This window comes from Pinus tabuliformis, chromosome 6 (genome assembly GCF_031772625.1).
Source record: "Pinus tabuliformis cultivar Carrire ecotype Pingquan chromosome 6, CPIR1, whole genome shotgun sequence".
NCBI lineage: Eukaryota > Viridiplantae > Streptophyta > Pinopsida > Pinales > Pinaceae > Pinus > Pinus tabuliformis.
In genome coordinates this window covers 1,523,081,877-1,523,103,475 of record NC_142292.1, presented here as the reverse complement: position 1 = coordinate 1,523,103,475, position 21,599 = coordinate 1,523,081,877, and the positions used below count along the sequence as shown (strand labels likewise).

The 21,599-nt window shown below is 38.2% G+C and overlaps 1 protein-coding gene across 1 annotated transcript in view; it reads left to right on the top strand.

The window, feature by feature from the left end:
- LOC149264514 (15-cis-zeta-carotene isomerase, chloroplastic-like) overlaps window positions 1–20,395 on the top strand; it is a 71,038-nt gene extending 50,643 nt beyond the window's left edge. Inside the window, exons 2-4 of the mRNA XM_089428218.1 lie at window positions 18,958–19,104; window positions 19,317–19,526; window positions 19,815–20,395. Coding sequence (XP_089284344.1) covers window positions 18,958–19,104; window positions 19,317–19,526; window positions 19,815–20,150 — 693 coding nt within the window. The 3' untranslated portion in view covers window positions 20,151–20,395. The remainder of the gene's footprint in view (window positions 1–18,957; window positions 19,105–19,316; window positions 19,527–19,814) is intronic.
- Window positions 20,396–21,599: the final 1,204 nt, after the last annotated feature.

Below are 21,599 nucleotides of genomic sequence, written 5' to 3'. Positions count from 1 at the left end.
AATTGTCCAAATGAGGAGAATGCTCCTTGTATTTATATACAAACATTGAGGTTGAATAGACATGACTGTTGGGCTTCTGAGCCTACATAAGTTTGCTGGCCGACCTTGACAATTTGTCCATAATCAAAATAAATTCATATCTCCATAGATAATTATCGGAATTGGATGATCTTTAGATCAATCCTACACCTATCGATTAGAGGAATCTAGGAAAAATATCAGAAGCCATAAATAAGGTGATCCACATGGTGTTTGGCCCTAGTTGCCATAAATAAGGTGATCCACATGGAGTTTGGCCCTAGTTGCCATAAATAAGGTGATCCACATGGAGTTTGGCCCTAGTTGCCATAAATAAGGTGATCACATTGATGCATTGCTCTTTAGCCTCATGACTGCAATTTTGAACTGAAATGGATCTTGGATCCTCTCCATCTCAAATATCTCCCTGTTGATGTCGTCCATTTCAATAGCACCTCAAGATTGAGGTCATTGTCATATTTACATGAATTTCAGGTTGGACTAAGAGCACCCACTTTTGCTTCTTGGCATCGCTGCTACTTCTTTTGATTGAACGTTTTACATTTTCTCGGTCTGTATACCCTTTCAAGTTCAACTTCATCTTTCGAATGAGTGCCCCCTTTTTCTTTTGTTAGTCCTGCTCCAACTTTCCAATTTGTTGCCTTACGAATTCACATACACATCTCCTGTGTCATGGTTTCCACATCTACATTATTTAGTGATCTTCTTGAATGTAGTTTTGCCTACACATTTATGATTCCCTTGGCCTTTAAGGGGGATTAAATAAGTCATTTGAACTTTCTGTAGTATACAGTGCAAGTTAGAAAAAATATTTGGTTCCTTGTCGCCCCAAAACATGACTATTTAGTATTTGGCGGCTAAACAATTAAAGGGCCACAATAGGCTGTATTAAGCGTTTAACTTCCTTAAGCAGATTCACGGAGAGGGGTACAAGGTGCATAATAAGCTCCTTTAGTTTATATAAAGTTACTTTATAAGATTGATTTTTTTTGCCCTTTACTATGTGTGGATTGCATTGCCTTGAAGTCTTTTAAAGCTTAGAAGAGTCAAAATGCAATTAATTGGTGCAAACGTTGCAAAATGTGTTGATTTTTTTTTTTTGTGTTGCATCGGGAGGTATTCCTGCATGTCGAAGTCGGCCTAGAAGAATTAAAATAAAAATTTGATTTTTGAATGACAGGTCGGCCAAGGAGGGTGAAGGGACGTGTCCCTTGGGTTATTTTGCCCCATTCAACTAGTATAAACCTAGGTGGGTGAACTGTGTTGAGAAATCTAGGGCATTAGCATTAGGTGATTTCTCCTTTATTAGTTACTGCTTGTGAATGCTTTTTACTTCTTTAGATTAGGATCTTCCTCCTTTTAGATTATTTGTGTTCTTCTTCATCAAACAATAACCAATGCATGAACATAAATAGACAAGAGACACAACATGTAGGCTATGAGCCAGGGCAAAAACCTCTCACTCTTTGAGAGGAAAACCCACACAAATTCTTCTTATAGAAATTTCAATTGACGAATACCAAGACCAAGACCCTTGACCTAGTAGCCTCTCCAAGACCAAGACACAAGTCCTCTTCCATCTTCTCATTTACTCTTCCTCGGTTTCTTCTACTTCAGATTTTGCACCAATTGTGATGACACACAACTGTGATCACTGTGTTTGTCAAGGAAACTGAACTTTTTCCTTCAGCAATGACATTGAGTCCTGAACCAAATTCATTGCCCTTCATCATCGAGACCACCTTTGTTGTCACAGTAATGAACCCTTAACACTATGATTCAAACTTGCTTCTCTTCTTGTCACTATAATGCATCCATTCAAAACTGAAAGAGAGATCCGAGCTTCTTGTTGACTGAGATCATTCTTACTGTTCCTTCCTTTCTTCCTCGCAGTCCCTTTGACATCCTAACTTGGCACCTCTTTGCTGTCATTGTGACTTGAATCTTAGAGGGATTCGAATTCCCTTACCTCTCTCTAAACTGTAGCCTTCAACGAATTCTGGCCTTCACTGAAATGATTATGCGAATCAGAGATAACCCAAACTTGTCTTCCATCACAGTCATCCGAAAAACTCAGAGAAATGATTTCCGAATTTCTATCTTTGTGAACTGGGCCGAGGTTGCTATTTATAGTGGTTTGTCCGTCATATTGAGCCGACATGTACTTATGAAGAGGTGTGTCTCTATAATGGGAAGCCGACACGAGATGGTCACCTTATCTAGAAGCTGACATGAAGAGAGGACTATGTACTTGTCGTTGGAGGGCTATATAGACTTAAATATAATTTACACATGCTCAAGAAGAGCTTTATGACATTGACTCTTTGACTTTAATGACAAATCCTAAGGCTCCCAATGGGATCCATCTAAATAAAAACCTTGCTCATGAAACCTATGAAGCAAGAATAATTATAAATTCATTTTTCTTCTTTTCATCATTTACAAAATCACAATTACAATGTCATTATGAAGAGCGAACCTGGTTACATTTTACAACACTCCCTCTTAACTAGGGAGGTATTCATAATGGTACTTGGTCATTCTCAATCTGAATAATTTCTCATAAGAAGAATCGTATTGGTAACCCATTTGTTTAGCATCATATTCATCAACATTGTTATATAGCAAGGCCTTGACTAACAACTCTATCCACATGATCAAAGCACAATGCTGACAAGACCAATGGTGTTGAAAAGTGTAACTAGGTTCGGTTTTCATAATGACATGCAATTATGATTTTATGTAATGAGATGTAAATGAGAAAATTAAAATTATTATATTGAATTGCTTCATGGGTTTCATGAGCAATGGATTTTGTTTTTGAGTGAAGACTCCCACTGAGAGTCTTTAGGATTTATTTATCATCTAGTCATAAAATGTTAGAGTCATTGTCATGTAAATGAAGTCATGTTACACTTTGTAAAAGGTCAATCTTGTCTATGTAAAGTATCCTCCAAGAACTTGTCACCTAACCTCTTCAAGTCAGCCTACAAATGATGAAGAAACTGCTAGATAAAGTCGGCCTAACTCTAGCTGTCAAGTCGGCCTAAAGACCTAGTGAAGAGGTGTATAAATAGAAGAACTCGGCCTCCATTCAAAGCAAGCAATTCGATCTAAATTCGGTCTAAGAGAAGTGTGAAGAAAAGGTGCAGAAGAAAGTGCGAAGTAAGGACAGTGAAAGGGTTTCTTCTAGGGTTGCGAAAGTCATTCTTTTGGGACAACGAAGAAGGGATCTTCTGGATCAGCGAAAGAGGCATTCTTCTGGGGCAGTAAACAAGATTCTTCTAGGCATACGAAGAAGAATTCTTCTGGGACCTGCGAAGTAGGGTTTCTTCTGGGATAGCAAAGGAAGGTATCTTTTGGGGCAGCAAAAGAAGACTCTTCTAGGTAATTGAAGTAGAGACCGAGTTTCTCTAGAAGACCGAGATTCTCTAGGGAAGTTTTGAAGGAGTAGTGGAAAAGATAGAGACCGAGTTTCTCTAGAAGGAACTGAGGAGAAGCAGTGCAAGATCAAGAAGAAAGGTGAAGGAAGGAAGAGGTAGAGCATCAAGGTTAGTGACAAGGTTTTTGAGAGGATACTAGAGTCAAGGGTCCATGTCATGGTTTTGGTACTTATCAATTGAAGATCTAGAAGAAGACTTTTGATCGGGTTTTCCTCTCAAGAGGTGAGAGGTTTTGGCCTTGGATGAAGAAGCTTACATACTGTGTCACTTGTCTTTTATGCATATTGGTAATCTTCTTGATGAAAGAACACATTAATAAGCTAACATAGAAAAGACTATAAGATTAAGAAGTAAAAGTGCATCACAAGCAATTATCAAGCAGAGAAATTGTTATCTTTGAATGCCCTAGATTTCTCAACATGGTATTAGAGCTTAGGTGCTGAAGACAAGAAGGGGCAGTCAAGAACAAGTAGACACAAGAGAATCAATCTTCAAAAGAAAGGCATCAAAGCAAGTCGAAGGTTATCAATGCAAAAAGATCAAGATCTACATCAAAGAAACCCTAGATCGAAGAAGGAAGCAGGAAGAAAGACCGAAACCCTAGGAGCACTTCAGATATCATCACATCATCAAAGGAGTGAAATCTCTTCAAGAAAGGAGGAAGACTAGAACGTTCAAGAAGGATCGTGAATCAAGCTCTCTCTCATCAATCACTCAAGAAGAAGATCCTCTATCAACATCGAGATTAAGGAGGAAGCAAGCAACAATCACTCAAGTAAGTCTATGACTATATCTAATAATATCAAAATGTCTTTTTGCAAGGAAAGCAATAAATTGGTTGGGGCTGTAAATTTCCTTGCATGGAAGAAAAGGACAAACTAAATCTTATTGAGAATGAGGTCATGGATCACATTAAGGGATCGATAACCCAACCTCCAAAAGAAGATACTCAAGCACATGCTAGATACATGAAAGGAGAAGTGAGAGCCCAAAGGATTCTTATAGAATCTATAAAAGACTCTCTAATCCCATATGTATCAAAATTGGAGACTGCAAAAGCTATATATGACAAATTGGTAGAGTTGTTTTTTGTAAGTACTGCAGGAGAAGTAATCTCTCTAAGGAAAGAACTCTACAAACTGAAGATATCCAAGGAAGATGGAATAACCTCATACTTCATGAGGATATCAGAAATTCGAGATCAACTACAAGAACTAGGAGAAGTTATGTTTGATAGAGAGATGACCACAGTGGTACTAAATGCACTACCAAAAGAATGGGGTAACTTCACTTCAAGTTGATATGGGAAGAAAGAGACTACATTTTAAAATCTATGGTCACTCTGTAAGAAACCAGACTGAAGGCAAAGATTGATGTTGGACCAAGTGAGTAGAATCAAGCATATGCTGCGATGACAAGAAGAAAAGGAAAATTTGGAAAGTTCGGTCCTCCAAAGAAAAGGAAGAACATGGATAAGATAAGATGCTATGGATGTCATGAACTTGGGCACTATAGAAGAGATTGTCCTAATCATAGTAAGGACGAAGAATATGGAAGAAGCCCACATTACTGAAGAAGTGAAAGAACTTGAGTCAAAGAAGCTTAAGAATGAAGAAGTAAAAGATCTCTACTATGACTGAGATGATATTCTTCTAGAAGGTACTTTCCACTTGTAAATTATAGATAGGGTGCAGTGTAAATAAGATAGGATGCATCAGATTAGAAAATAGCATTATAGAAGCATTAGAAGTAAGAGCTCGTGACATGGGAAGCAGAAAGTATGTCTGGTACAAATCCTACTGATTACAAAGAATAGGAAGCTCTTAGGAAACCTCATTAATACTTATAGAAAGTAGTAGAGGTCATCATCGTCTGGGACCATCATAGTCAACAAAGAAAACATTTGTTGGGTGAAGATATGAAACATCCTCGAGTTTCTCTGATGGAATCCTAATCAAAGGATTCACCGATGTAGAAAGAAAAGCAAGGTTTTCATCAGGAATTCCAACTCGTGGGATTCAAGGGGTGATGGCATGATGACATAACAGGAAAGCAGGATAAAATCCTTTCGAATGAAGTTGCTATAGGAAGTTTGGATGACCAAAAGAAAAATGAGGTATGTATGCTTACATAGATAATTATGAAAGTCATGTCATATGGTTGCAGATAATATGGATCACTATTTCCATCTTGGGAAATATGATCAAGAGAAGAAAGGATCTCCTCCTCCAAAGAATTGCAACAAAGCATAAGTCACACTAGATGAAATCAACATAATATGTTCTCATATGAATCATGAGGAAGTTGACTACAATCAAGGAACTATGATTGGAAGCTCCTGGGAATGAAGTGTGAAAAGATAGGAAGAGATCATGATAATATGCAACAAAGGTAGAAGACATTCAACATCTGAAGTTCAAGAAGATTTGACTAGAATATCTCTCGGAAGGATGTGAAGACTCTGATAGAAGTCGAAAAAAGATAGAGACCCTTGATAATAGATATCTGTGGGAGATATGTCAATCTGCATGCAGGATGCTGATACTTACAGGAAGATGTCATGGTGAAAGATCATCACAAAGGTAACCTTGATTTAAAAGTGTTCATTATTTTTGAACTAATATCTGGATGGGCTTATGTAGGATTGCCAAAGGAAAATCTATGGATGACTTCCAAATGAACCATATAGAAGGATGTAATGTCCCTCCGAAAAATTATGGCATGAAAGCAGAATGACATGAAGCAAAGCTAGATGGAAAATCTGATGGATCATTTTCTAATGAGTTGAGGACATGACTGACTCATGGAAAAAAGTGAAGAAGTTCCCAAAAGATGAAGACTCCTTGACAAAGAAGAAATTCATGACATCAAAGGAAGGAGCTCTTCAAGCAGCTAGTTGTTTCAGGCAATGTTGTGAAAAGCGCGAGCGGGATTAAATCGACGCCGGGAATGAAGCGGAAAAAATCGGAAAAAGCGGGAAAAAAGCGGAAAAAAGCGGGAAAAAAGCGTTTGGTACAAAAATATTCATTTTTTTTCAACTTTTTTAATATCTAAACCATCTACAACATAAAATAAATACATTGACACATAAATATGATAAAAAAAACTAATATATAAGATGTTTAATATCATTTCTAGCGCTAAAATCACACATTACATTGAATCATGTCCTGAATAGTAAGTCCCGACTCCTGAGTCCCAACTCAGCCTCAAAATATCAACCAAAAATATGATAATGTATCTCATCATGTCATAATGTCATATACAATAAAATGAGGTCTAATCCTATTGATTTCCTTTGCCCCTCTTGCGAGAAAATGCCACAACTTTCCCTTTCCCTTTAGATGTAGGATGCTGGTGCCTGTGCTGGTGGAGATGGTAGTGGAGTCTGATGTGCTCTAGAAGCTGAAGAACTAGAAGTAGGAGCTATAGGAGGTAGACCATGTCCTCTACTGGTGGCAGGGGTAGCCCGAGCAGGTGGTGTCACCTGGAAACATTACAATCTCCCAATCCTGAAATCCTGAAAAACTGATAAGTCTGCTGGATTTTAAATGAAATCTAAAATTCTACTTTCTCCATATGAAATCCAATGAGGCTGGAACCACTCTCAAACATCCTGAGTCATTTCATGGTAATGTTAAAAATTTAAGTAAAAGGATGAAAATGAAGATTAAGGAGAATGTCACTTTTACTTTAAGAATTTAACATTACCATGAATAGCATATCCATACTAGGGCCTAGACTTGATCATTAAGTTGCCCCACTCAAAAATTATTTGTTTCTTTCAAAAAAAATTGCATGAAAAAACCCAAATGACCAAATGAAAAACCAAAAAAAAAATTATAAAATCGTGCTGCCCTGACACCCCGAGCTTTTTTCCGAAAAAAGTGCGATTTTTTCGAAAAAAGCGCGCTTTTTCCAAAAAAATCGGCAAATTTTTTTTTAGCCGCTTTTTTCCCATAAAACGCGCGATTAAATCGTCTTAGGGAAAAAAGCGCGCTTTTTTGAAAAAAGCGCGATTTAATCGCGCTTTTCACAACATTGGTTTCAGGATCTCCACATGAGGAGCTGCAATAGGTCCCTGGTTAAGAGGGAGCCTAAAAAGAAGTTTCTTACTTGGAAGAAACTTGGAAAATTCCTAAGCAGGGAGCTTAGGTACATTCCTTTGTGATAGGAATGAGTACATTCCTTTAATGGAATATGTCCTCCTGGTTTGAAAAGGAGAGATAGACATGTCATTCTGTTCTTCACCTGGGAAGACAAAATGGAGGATTGTGTAATCATTTGGCATTCGATACTCTTAGGGGATGAGATAGGGCATCCCATGAAAGAGTAGTCGTGGAGGACCGATATTCTTTGTGGGATTGGGGAGTCCAAGAAAAGAATAGTCCTCATGGAACATATCCTAAGAGAACCCGGGTGGGGTATGTTCTGAGAGAGACAATGATGAGTGTGTCTATAAATCATTGGTCTCACCAACATTGTGCTCTGATCTTGTGGAGAGATAGAGCTGTTAGTCAAGGCCTTGCTATATAACAATGTTGGTTAATATGATGCTATACAAATGAGTTACAAATCCAAATTCTTCTTATGAGAGATTCTTTAGATTGAAAAAGTCCAAGGACCATTATGAATACCTCCCTAGTTATGAGGGAGTGTTGAAAAGTGTAACTAGGTTCGGTCTTCATAATGACACACAATTATGATTTTATGTAATGAGATGTAAATAAGAAAAATAAAATTATTATATTGACTTGCTTCATGGGTTTCATGAGCAAAGGATTTTGTTTTTGAGTCAAGACTCCCATTGAGAGTCTTTAGGATTTATTTATCATCTAGTCATAAAATGTTAGAGTCATTGTCATGTAAGTGCTACACTTTGTAAAAGGTCAATATTGTCTATGTAAAGTATCCTCCAAGAACTTGTCACCTAACCTCTTCAAGTCGACCTACAAACGATGAAGAAACTGCTAGATAAAGTTGGCCTAACTCCAACTGTCAAGTCGGCCTAAAGACCTAGTGAAGAGGTGTATAAATAGAAGAACTCGACCTCTATTCAAAGCCAACAATTCGATTTGAATTCGGTCTAAAGAGAAATGCGAAGAAAAGGTGCAGAAGAAAGTGCGAAGTAAGCACAGTGAAAGGGTTTCTTCTAGGGCTCCGAAAGTCATTCTTCTCAGACAACGAAGAAGGGATACTTTGGATTAGTGAAAGAGGCATTCTTCTGGGGCAGTAAACATAATTCTTCTAGGCATACAAAGAAGAATTATTCTGGGACTTGTGAAGTAGGGCTTCTTCTAGGATAGCAAAGGAAAGTATCTTCTGGGGCAACAAAAGAAGACTCTTTTGGGTAATCGATGTAAAGACCGAGTTTCTCTAGAAGACCTAGAGACCGAGATTCTCTAGGGAAGTTGTGAAGGAGCAATGGAAAAGATAGAGGCTGAGTTTCTCTTGAAGAAACCAAGAAGAAGCAGTTCAAGATCAAGAAGAAAGGTGAAGGAAGGAAGAGGTAGGGCATCAAGATTAGTGACAAGGTTCTTGAGAGGATACTAGAGTCAAGGGTCTATGTCATGGTCTTGGTACTTATCAATTGAAGATCTAGAAGAAGAATTTTGATCGGGTTTTCCTCTCAAGAGGTGAGAGGTTTTGGCCCTGGCTGAAGAAGCCTACATACTATGTCACTTGTCTTTTATGCATATTGGTAATTGTCTTGATGAAAGAACACATTAATAAGCTAACAAAGAAAAGACTATAAGATTAAGAAGTAAAAGTGCATCACAAGCAATTATCAAGCAGAGAAATTGTTATCTTTGAATGCCCTAGATTTCTCAACAAATGATTCAAAATCATTGTCTCTCTCAAAACATACCCTACCCGGGTTCTCGGGATATGTCCCATGAGGACTATTCTTATCTTGGACTCCCTAGCCCTTAAAGAATATTGGTCCTCCACGACTACTCTTCTATTGGATGCTCTATCTCATCTTTAAAGAGTATCGGATGCCAAATGATTACCCAATCCTCTCATTCTATCTTCCCAGGTGAAGACCAGAATGATGTGTCTATCTCTCCCTCTCAATTAGGGAGGACATATCTATTCCATTAAGGAATTTACTCATTCCTACACAAGGAATGTACCTAAGCTCCCTCTTGGCTCAAGAATTTTCAAGTTTATTCCAAGTAAGAAACTTTCCAGGCTCCCTCTCAAAATAGGGACCTTTAGCAGCTGCTTGAAGAACTTTCTTCGATGTCATGAATTTCTTCTTTGTGGAGTCTTCATCTTTTGGGGGCTTCTTCATAGGGCACAGACCATCCATCACATTCATCCATCAGTCATGTCATCATTCATTCCATCAAAAAGTGATCCATCAGTCTTCATCTGGCATTGCTTCATGTTTTGCTACCTTCATCAGACTTTCTTTTTCGAAAGGTTCTTGCATCCTTCTACATGGTTCTTCATGGAAGACATTCATAGTTCTTCCCTTCAATAGCCCTGCATAAGCCCATCCAGATATTTGTTCAAAAATAAGAAATGAACACTTAAATCAAAATTACCTCTGTGATGGTCTTTCATCATGACATCTTCCTGTAGGTATCAACATGTTGCATACATGTTGACATATCTCCCAAAGATATCCATTGTCAATGGTCTCCATCTTTTTCAGACTTCCACCAGCGTCTTCATATCTTTTTGGGAAATTTCCTAGTCAAATCTTCTTGGTCTTTCGGATTTTGATTTCTTTTACCATGGTTGCATATCTCATGATCTCTTCCTTCCTTTCTCCACACATTTTATTCCCAGGAGCTTCTATTCAGAGTTCCTCAATTGTAGTCGATCACCTCATACTTCATATGAGGACATATTATGTTGATTTCATCTAGTGTGACCCATGCCTTTTGACATTCTTTCATAAGAGGAGATTCCTTTCCTTTGATCATGCTTCTCAAAATAGAGTAGTGATCCAAGTTACCTACAACCATACAACGTGAATATATAAAATCAAATACAAACATACATACCTCATTTACCTTTAGGTCATCTAGGCTTCTTTCAGCAACTTCCTTGATTGAAAAGAGCTTCAACCCCTTGATCCACTTCACATGTCATCATACCATCATCCCATGAATTCCACATGTTGGAGTTCCTGATGAAACGCTTTCTTCCTTTCTAGATCGTTGGACCCTTTCGATGAGGATTCCATCAGAGAATCTTGAGGATCTCACATATCCTTATTCAACAGATGTTTCTCTTTCTGACTTGATGTATGATGAGCCTTATCCTGGATGACTTCTTCCTTTCCATAAGTTTCGAATGAGGTTCCCAAGAGCTATATCCTTCATAGTTGATTATCAAACATCCTTCATGTTTCCTATGGTGATGTCACGAGCTCTTACTTCTAATGCTTTTCCTCTTCCTTGGACTTCCTTCTCTCAGCTTCCTCCACATCTTCGGTGAAATTGGCTTCTTTTCTATCTTCCCTGTTATTTCCCTTCTTAAGCTTAGGATAATCTTTCTTGTAATGTTCATAGCATTGAATCTTAGCTATGTTCTTCTTTTCCTTTCGACAAATGTCTGAACACTTTTTGCCCTCAACTTGTCTTCTTCTATCCTGCATAGAAACTACAAGTTGTTGAATGAGATAGCTTCCTTATCCTCATAGACATTTGTTACCTTGTTCACCAGTTAGTGTATTTAGAACAATGAGGATTATCTGTCCCATATCGTGCAGTTGAGATCTTATGAAGATAAACCTTTATCCTTTGATACCTTCAATTTGTGTAGATCAGATCTAAGTGATGTGACCTACTTTATCGCATCCTCAGAGAATAGCTCTACCAGCATATTATATATATCTCCTTGATGTCTCCAATACTACTATATGAGGGGACCTTTCATAAGAATCCCTTTCCATGTATTCAGAGGAGACCTTTTCATAGATATGTTCAACGACTTCACTTTCTTTGAGGACTATGTCTATCCTCCTTTTTCATGCAAGGACTTTTGAGGACCCAATCAGCGTATTGATTTCCTTGCAAAACGAAGTCATTTTACCAAATTTGATTATAGAATGAAAGATACTTACTTGACAAGTGAAGATGAAATCTTCAACTTGATCTTTTTGATAGTGGTTGAAGAAGATGTATTAGTGCTCCTTTTGGATGATCTTCTTCCAACTGAAAAGCCCTTCTTCAATAAAGGAGATTGCTCCTTTTATGATGTCAATGCCTTTAGATCCAGCTTCCTTTGTTGATGGTGATTGATGCTTCTTCGGATGATCTTCTTCAAGGATAAGGAGGGGATCCTTGCTGCAATGATAGGGAGCTTGCCTTAATGCCTTCTCGCCTTCAAGATACTTTGACTTATTTGGAAGTGAATGAGTGCAGATCTGAAATGCTTCTAGGGTTTTGACTTTCTCCAAGATGATGTGATCTTCGTCTTTAAAGTACTTCAAGCTACCTTGCTTTTGATGAGGGTCTTTGTGGTCTTTTGATGATGACTATAGGATCCAACACTTTTGCTGGTGTAGACTTCTAGCTGCTTTGATGTGTAGATCTATTTACCTTGAGTAGGAATAAGGCTTTGGCCTTGATTGATAATCCCAAGACTTCTTCTGAAGTAGACCTTCTTCTTTGATCTAGGGTTTGATTCTTCAATGTAGATCTTTGAACTTTCGCTTTGATATTCTTCGACTTGCTTTGATGCCATTCTTGAGATTCGATCCTTGAGTGTCCCTTGATGAGATGCCCTTCCTTGACTTTGACACCTTAGCTCTGATACCATGTTGAGAAATCTAGGGCATTAACATTAGGTGATTTCTCTTTTATTAGTTACTGCTTGTGAATTATTTTTACTTATTTAGATTAGGATCTTCTTCCTTTTAGATTATTAGTGTTCTTCTTCATCAAACAGTAACCAATGCATGAACATAAATAGACAAGAGACACAACATCTAGGCTATGATCCAGGGCCAAAATCTCTCACTCTTTGAGAGAAAAACCCACCAAATTCTTCTTATAGGAATTCCAATTGCCAAATAGCAAGACCAAGACCCTTGACCTAGCAGACTCCCCAAGACCAAGACACAAGTCCTCTTTCATCTTCTCATTTACTCTTCCTCGGTTTCTTCTACTTCAGATTTCACACCAAATGTGATGACACCCAGTTGTGATCACGGTGTTTGTCAAGGAAACTGAACTTTCTCCTTCAACAGTGCGATTGAGTCCTGAACCAAATTCACTGCCCTTCATCATCGAGACCTTCTTTCTTGTCACAGTAATGAACCCTTAACACTGTGATTCGAACTTGCTTCTCTTCTTGTCACTATAATGCATCCATCCGAAACTCAAAGAGAGATCCGAGCTTCTTGTTGACTGAGATCATTCTTACTGTTCCTTCCTTTCTTCCTCGCAGTCCCTTGGACATCCTAACTTGGCACCTCTTTGTTGTCACTGTGACCTGCATCTTAGAGGGATCCGAATTCCCTTACCTCTCTCTAAACTGTAGCCTTCACTGAATTCTGGCCTTCACTGAAATGATTATGCGAATCAGAGATAAGCCAAACTTGTCTTCCATCACAGTCATCCGAAAAAGTCAAAGAAATGATGTCCGAATTTCTATCTTTGTGAACTGGGCCGAGGTTGCTATTTATAGTGGTTTGTCCGTCATATTGAGCCGACATGTACTTATGAAGAGGTGTGTCTCTATAATGGGAAGCCGACATGAGATGGTAACCTTATCTAGAAGCCAACATGAAGAGGGGACTGTGTACTTGTAGTTGGAGGGCTATATAGACTTAAATACAATTTACACATGCTCAAGAAGAGCTTTATGACATTGACTCTTTGACTTTAATGACAAATCCTAAGGCTCTCAATGGGAGCCATCTAAATAAAAACCTTGCTCATGAAACCCATGAAGCAAGCATAATTATAAATTCATTTTTCTTCTTTTCATCATTTACAAAATCACAATTACAGTGTCATTATGAAGACCGAACCTAGTTACATTTTACAACAAGGGGATGTGTCCCTTTGGTTATTTTGCCCCATTCGACTAGTATAATTAGATGATGTGACCCTCTCATTTTCACAAAAAACGAAGGGCAAGTCTGACCTGATTTTTTGAGGTCTATTTCTCTCGCTTGGACAACTGCATGTATGGAGGAGGACACTTTTGATTGTCTTTGATTGAGATGTTTGACCAAGCGTTAACTGTTATGGTTGATTGAGCGTTAATTGTTGTATTTGACCAAATTTCTGAGGCCGCATGTGTGAGTTTGACGATAGGTTAAGCACAGGTTGCATGTGCGGATTTGACCACTGAAGTTGGCCGCAGGGCCGAATTTGACCAAATACTACAGTTTGACTAGCGTTGACTTTAGATTGTCTTGGCTGGTTTGACTAGCGTTGACTTGCTGGAGATTGACCATGTTTGAATGGTATTCTGACTTGGATATTAGCACATATTTCTAGACAAATTGCTGATTTGTAAACCTTGCTGAAGAATAATTTCTCCTAAAGAAAAGTTGTTGGTTTTTTCCCAAGGTTGGGTTTCCCAGGGTAGAAATATTGTTTGTACTGTGCATGGTTGTCTTTATATGATTTTTATTGTTTCCACTGCATTTACTATTGATATTTTTGAAGTGTAATTGCTCAATGATATCAGTGACATAAATACTATGTGAAAGTCATTAGGAAGTAATTATCTGGCAGAATATTGTATTCTACTTTGGGTTTCCCAGTGTAAAAATATTGTTTGTATTGTGCATGGTTGTCTTTATATGATCTTTATTGTTTCTGCTGCATTTACTATTGATATTTTTTGAAGTGTAATTGCTCAATGATATCAGTGACATAGAATACTGTGTGAAAATCATTAGGAAGTAATTATCTGGCAGAAAATTGTATTCTACTGTGCATCTTGTAGAAAATTCAATATGGTATTAGATCTTTATTGAAAGAGTAGCTATTGAAGTCAGCCTAAGAGACAAGTGTTCAACAACTTGGTTTTGAGATCTCTTGTCAAAATGGCACCAAGTCTCAGAGTTGAAGACAGGTTAGATGGTGCCATCAACTTTAGATCTTGGAAGACTAGGATACTCCTTATCTTGGAAGAGAATGAGCTTCAAGATCATGTGGAGAAAGTCATTCCAGAGCTAGAGGGAGTTGAGGAGAAAGCCAAGTATAAGAAGAATGAAGCCAAGGTAAAGAGAATCTTGGTAGATTCCATAAAGGACCACTTGATTCCTCATGTTGTTGCATTGAAGATTGCCAAGGAAGTATATGATGCTCTGGTAGGATTGTATGAGAGCAACAACACTAGTAGGAAGTTAACCTTGAGAAATTGTCTCCGTAATGTCATGATGACTAGATCAGATTCTGTTGTCTCATATCTTATGAGAGTCTCCTAGATCAGAGATGAGCTTGTAGCCATTGGAGATACCATTGATGATATAGAGCTTGTTACAGTGACTCTCAATGGATTTCCCTCCTCATGGGAGCCATTTATTCAGGGAATTTGTGCACAAGAAAATCTGCCCAAGTTTGATAAGCTATGGACTGATTGTGTCCAAGAGGAGACCAAATTGTTGTCCAAGAATAACTTGCAGAATCCGCAGGATGAAGAAACTCAAGCTCTTGCAGCTCACACAAGGAAAGGAAAAGGAAGAAGGAACTTTGGAAAGTTTGATAAGAAGAATACAGGTAGAAGACCTGCTCCTATTCAGGATCAGAAGAAGAAGGATATGTCAAAGGTCAAGTGCTTCATTTGTCATGATTTTGGACACTATGCCTCCTAGTGTCCTAAGAAGAAAAGGAAGGGAAAACAACATGCATCAACAACCAATGTTGTTGATGATGAGCATCCACCTCAGAAGAAGTCAAAGGAATTTTTCCTTTAGAAACTATTACCAATAGTAGTGATGTTTGGTTTGTGGACAAGGCATATGATAGGTTTCTGAGACTCTCTTACAGATTTGTTAGAGAGGAAGTTGACAATTCCCTACAATCCTCAAATCAAGAGATAAGTACTTTATATTTTTTCTCCCTTGATTATTATTATTACTTTTATTTTTTAGTCAGCCTCTTGTCCTTGTATTTTTGATTGGTTGTATTTTTTCCTTTCTTTTCCATGACATACGAAATGGGGAAAGGAAGAACAAGTCCATTGTGGAGGTTTCCAAGGCGATGATTCACGCATCAAATAGCAACATACAAGCGAGTTTTGTGGTAAGAGGGTTCTCCTAGAAAGAGGGAGTGGACTATGAGGATATTTTTGCTTCAGTCGCCAAATGGTCAGGTTCTTGTATGGCTTAAGGGATCATAATCGATAGGAAGTGACTGAAGTTTGAGAAGGAGGATTTTATAGATTCTTAGGACATCTAGGAATGTGCCAGATGACCAGAAGAACTTCTAGTTCCGAGGAAGCAGAGAGTCGGGCAGAGTGGAAGTAGCAACTTTCCAAGAGGATGTCATGAGTTGAGATTGTCAGACAAGGTGCTTAGAGATGGGAGGTCTCTAGGAGTTGTATGCCTTCTATGAGGGGACCATGTTAGACAATAAAGTATGCTTTAGTGATAGAGGAAGCAACAGTGACAGAAGGACTTGTTTACGTGACAAAGGGAACAACCTCAATTACCACAAAAGGATTTGCTTCAATGTCAGAGGGAGTTGGCCCTAGAAGTTTGAGATGAAAGATCTTGGCTTGATACATTATTTTTGGATTGGAAGTGTCGCAGAGACTTGATGAGAACTTCCTCTAACAAGGGAAGTACATTGTTCAGATTTTGAGGAGATTCAGTATGATGGACTGCAAGTACATGGCTACACCTATGGTGACCAATCTGAAGAAGCCAGGTGATTCCGCTTTAGATTCAGATTTGGTGGATCCCACAAGGTACAAGTAGTTGATCAAATCCTTGATGTACCTGGTTAACACTAGGCTCAATATTTGCTTTGTAGTGAACACCCTGAGCCAGTATATGGTCGAGCTAAGGCAGATACATTAGGTTGCAACAAAGCATGTGCTGAGGTACTTGTGTGGTACAACTGTATATGGTTTGAGATATATCTCGGTGGTGAAGTGAGGCTACATGGATATACATATCTAGATTGAGCAGGGAGTGCAAAGGACAAAAAGAGCACATTGGGAGTGTTGTTTCAACGTGGGATCAACTATGATATCCTAGTTTAGTAGGAAGCAGACTTTTGTTGCACATAATAAAGCAGAATCGGGGTATATCACAGCCGGTGCTGCAAGTTAGGATGCAGTGTAGTTTTGGAAGCTACTTGCAAGGCTATTTGATCAGGTCAAAAGCACATTGAGATCAAATATCACTTCATCCGAGACATGGTGCAGAGAGGAGAAGTGAAGCTCCAATACATATCCATAGACGAGCAAATTGCAGACATTCTCACTAAGCCTCTGTCTAGAGTGAAGTTTGTATACTTCAGAGACAAGCTTGGTGTGATGCAGAATGTCTCCCTCATTGAGAGGGAGTGTTGATGTCTTTGCAGGATCAGGCAGACCATCTTTTGAGAAGCCATGCTGATTTGACTAGGGGAGATGAATACATTCCCTTGAGTAGCCATGTTGATTTGGCTGGGTCATGCTAATTTGGCTGGGTCCTGCTGATTTGAACGGTGGTGAATGGCCCAAGGAAATTGCAGGATTGGATAGATCTTCTCCTGAGAAGCCATGAAGGACTTTGGTTGGGTCATGCTAATTTGACCAAAGGAGATTGATGTAATTCACTTGAGAAGCCATGAAGGACTTTGGCTAGGCCATGTTAATTTGGTCAGGGGTGAATGGTCCAGGGGCAAATCCTCTCTTGAGAAGCCATGAAGAACTTTGGCTGGGTCATGCTGATTTGACCAGCGGAGATAGATACATTTACCTGAGGAGCCATGTTGATTTGGCCAAGAGTAAATGGTCTGGGATATTCACATTGCCTACTCCAAGATGGAGTGATCTATATACACGCATGTGAGGAGTCACATTGCCTACTCTTGGATGGAGTGATCTATATACGTGCATGTGAAAAGACACTACATCAACATAGCAAGTTCATTAACTTTTCTTATCGAGTAGAAATTTCAGCTAAGGAGAAATTTGTTGCAGCTAAGGAGAATACCTCCCTCGCTAAGAGGGAATGTTGATTTTTTTGTGTAGCATCGGTAGGTATTCCCACATGCCTAAGTCGGCTTAGAAGAATTATGAAGAATTAAAATAAAAATTTGATTTCTGAATGACAAGTCGGCCCAGAAAAGTCAAGGCAGCCCAGAAGGGTGAAGGTACGTGTCCCTTGTGTTATTTCACTCCATTCTGATCTGATTTTCAGAGGTCTATTTCTCTCTCTTGGACAACTGCATGTGCAGAAAAGGAGGAGTTTTTGACTGTCTTTGACTGGGCTGTTGACCAAACATTGACTATTTTGTTTGACCAAGTGTTGACTGTTCTGTTTGATCAAATTTTGAGGCCGCAAATGCGTGTTCGACCACAGTCTGCACATGTGGATTTGACGCCAGAAGTTGACTGCAGACTGCAGTTTGACCAGTGTTGACTTTTTACTGTTTTGGTTGGTTTGACCAGCATTGACTTGCTGGAGATTGACTAGGTTTGACTGGTATTTGACTTGGATATTAGCACAAATTTCTAGACAAATTGCTGATTTGTAAACCTTGCTGAAGAATAATTTCTCCTAAAGAAAAGTTGCTGGGTTTTCTCCCAAGGTAAAAATATTGCCTCTATTGTGCATAGCTGTCTTTCTATGATCTTTATTGTTTCCACTGCATTTACTGTTGATATTTTCTGAAGTGTAATTGCCTAATGATATCAGTGGCATAGAATATTGTGTGAAAATCATTAGGAAGTAATTATCTGGCAGAAAATTGTATTCTACTTTGCATCTTGTAGAAGATTCAGCAAAATGTTGTATTTAGGATAATCAATAAAACTTCAGATAAGAGATTAATTAAAGAGTGCCCCGCTTTTGTAGAAATAAACAAAGTAAATGGATCCCTGCTATCAAAGGGATGTGTGGCAGCCACCGTCCATGTTGGTTGGGCCTAATCATTATTGTTTGGGATTTTGTAATCTAAAAGCTACAGTCATAAGAACTAAAGGTTTCTAAAAACATTTGCTGCTTCTTTTTTATTGAATGTGTTTATAAGTGTGACAATCTACCTTATCCAAATTGAGGATGACTATGAAAGTCCTACGAAGTCCATATCCCCGTCTTGGGCACTAAAGGTTAATATTTGCAACCTTTTAGTGAAGTCATTAATAAGATATGGAAAAAGGTAGGAGACGTTTGTTTATTGCCAAGATTGAATAACAAATAAATAAAGGAAAGATGGATGCTATTTAATTTGTCCAATCAAGAGAAATATGGTCAATTGAAGAGTTACTTTTCTATTGTATATAAAATTTAAACCCTGAATGTTTCAGCTGACCAAGTTACACGTGTTTTCCACAGGTGGTAATGTTAATTCTTCTTTTCATATTTGCTGTTGCACACAGTGGAATGGCCAGTTTCAGAGATGCTGGTGAAAGGTTGATGGGAGAACGAGCTTATCGTGTTCTCTTTGCAGGAGTGTCACTTCCTCTAGCAGTCAGTGCAGTGGTAAAGCATTCATCTTTTTCTTTCTCGCTGTTTATTTCAAGCTTCTCTTGATCTTTTTAACTCTTCAATGCAAAAAAAGTGTTCACAAAGTAGATTTCCTACCTTCTCAGACATTCCAATATCATCTGATTATACCCTCTTTACTGTTATTACAATTCCATTATCCCATTACCTAGCATAGTTCTAATTCTGATCAAAATTATGTGAATCAGGTTTATTTTATTAATCACAGATACGATGGGGTGCAATTATGGCAAGTCCAAAGTATACCTGGGGTACACCAACTTGTTTGGCTGTTGTCTTTTATATCCTTCTTTTTTCTTTATCCCTCCACATTTAATTTGTTAGAGGTGGCAGCAGTGGATAAACCTAAAATGCATTTATGGGAAACTGGAATCATCCGCATTTCAAGGCATCCTCAGGTTAGTAATTATACCATGCCTCTGTTTTCTTCAGCCAAAAAATGACAAGAAACCTGCCTTGGTACTGGTAAAAACTTCTCCATGCATTAGTGTGGAAGCGGAATCATTTGTCTGGCAAATATGTTTCTGAGCAGTATATTTTCTGAATTATTGTTAAGCTGCAGTTTTTAAAATTGATTTTGAAATGTGGCTGCTATTATTTTCCATTTTAAAATGATATCCTTGAAGTTCTCAAATCACTAAGTAATATTAGATTTAGCTGATTTGTTTTTGATTATGACTATCTAGATGGTCGGGCAGTTTATTTGGTGTATTGCACATACACTTTGGATGGGAAACTCCATGATGTTAACGACATCACTGGGTCTGGTTGCTCATCATATTTTTGGAGTATGGAATGGAGATAGGCGATTGGCTGCACGCTATGGGAAATCATTTGAGGCTGTGAAAAACCGCACCAGCATTATTCCCTTTGCTGCTATACTTGATGGCCGCCAAAAATTGCCAAACAACTACTACAAGGAATTTGTCCGAGTGCCGTACATGACTATACTTGTGTTGACTCTTGGTGCTTATCTTGCCCATCCATTGATGCAGGAAGCTAGTTATCACCTACATTGGTAGGTGTTTTAGCACTGAGATGGCCCAGGGTGTTTTTTTCTTCCTAAACATTTCTCATGGTAGAATTTTTTTCTCTAATACATTGTAAATTTTGTTGATTATGTCTATGTAATGTTTTAAAGGCTGGCCAACATTATGTTCTGCTTTTACTCTGTTTTGGAATATTGTGCATCATAGGTTGTATGAGATTCTCTGCATAATATTCTAATACAACGCTGAAGAGACTGCTCTACTTTGCCGGGTTTTAACTTTTGATTTTATATTGATGAATGATGTAACTAACATTTGATTTGCATCGGCTGTTCTGAGAGTTTTATGTTTCTTGTTTAGCTGTAGGCTAAAGTATATAGCACAGGGATGTATACCTATCTTAGGGTATGTATCTCCTGTACCCAAAACAAGAATGTGGATGTTTTCAGCAGCTGGGAATGTTTTCCATTAGTGTGTAAATTGTCCCCAATAAAACATTTTAAAATCAGGGAATGTTTCCCAAAATTTGAGATGTTTCCTGAAATTGGGATCAACCCAAAATGAAAATAGTTTTTTTTGTTTTAAGAAAATGGCAAAGATAAAAAAAGGAGTGGACCCAGCAGGAAACCCTAGGGCCATTGCCGGGCCCGCTTTTTTTATTACCTCCAAAACCCTAAAACAACTTCATTTTTTAACTTTCAGCTTTCTTTTTGAGCTCATTCATGAAAAGCAGAGCTGATTTTTTCTCAGGGAAGTGGTGGCGACCATTAGAGATTGAAGAGCAGAATTACACAAATCTACTGTTCAGATTTTAAGTTCTCGGGGATATTTTTCAGCATTTTCAGCTTTCTTCACTATTCATATTTTCTGATTTCACTTTCTTCTTCACTCAAATTTCCACATACCCCAATATTAGTGCTGTTTTTTAAAATTTTAACTGGTTTATCATTTATTAAGAATTTTGTGTACCTGGATGTTAAATTCTGAACCCAGAGCTTGGCAATTAATTTCTAGCAGATATATCACAGTTGAAAGAACACCTAGGTTCTTAACAAACTATTTAGTGAAAACACAATTACAACCAATCTCAATCACAGATTTGACACATACAAATTCTGCCCAATCAACAATTCTTCATTAAATTAATAATCTAAACCTAATTGGGCTCCCATCCTGGGATAATGCCTCAACTGAGGAAAATAGTAAATACATATACAACATACCTTGGATCTGACCCAACTGATCAAGCTCTATATCTATCCTTGATCTGCTTGGCTGATCTGGATCTCTTATGGTGCACCCCTGCACCTTCCTCGGAGCCATCACACTTGAGTCTCTCACTCCTCAATTGAGAAAATCTCTCTCAATATTTTGTACTGCTGTATGGTGTGTCTTTCACTTCTCTGTGGCCTTTTTTTTATAATTTCTTATTGAGCTAAATCTCTAACCCTAATCTCCAAAGTGATGAATGGCCCAGATTAG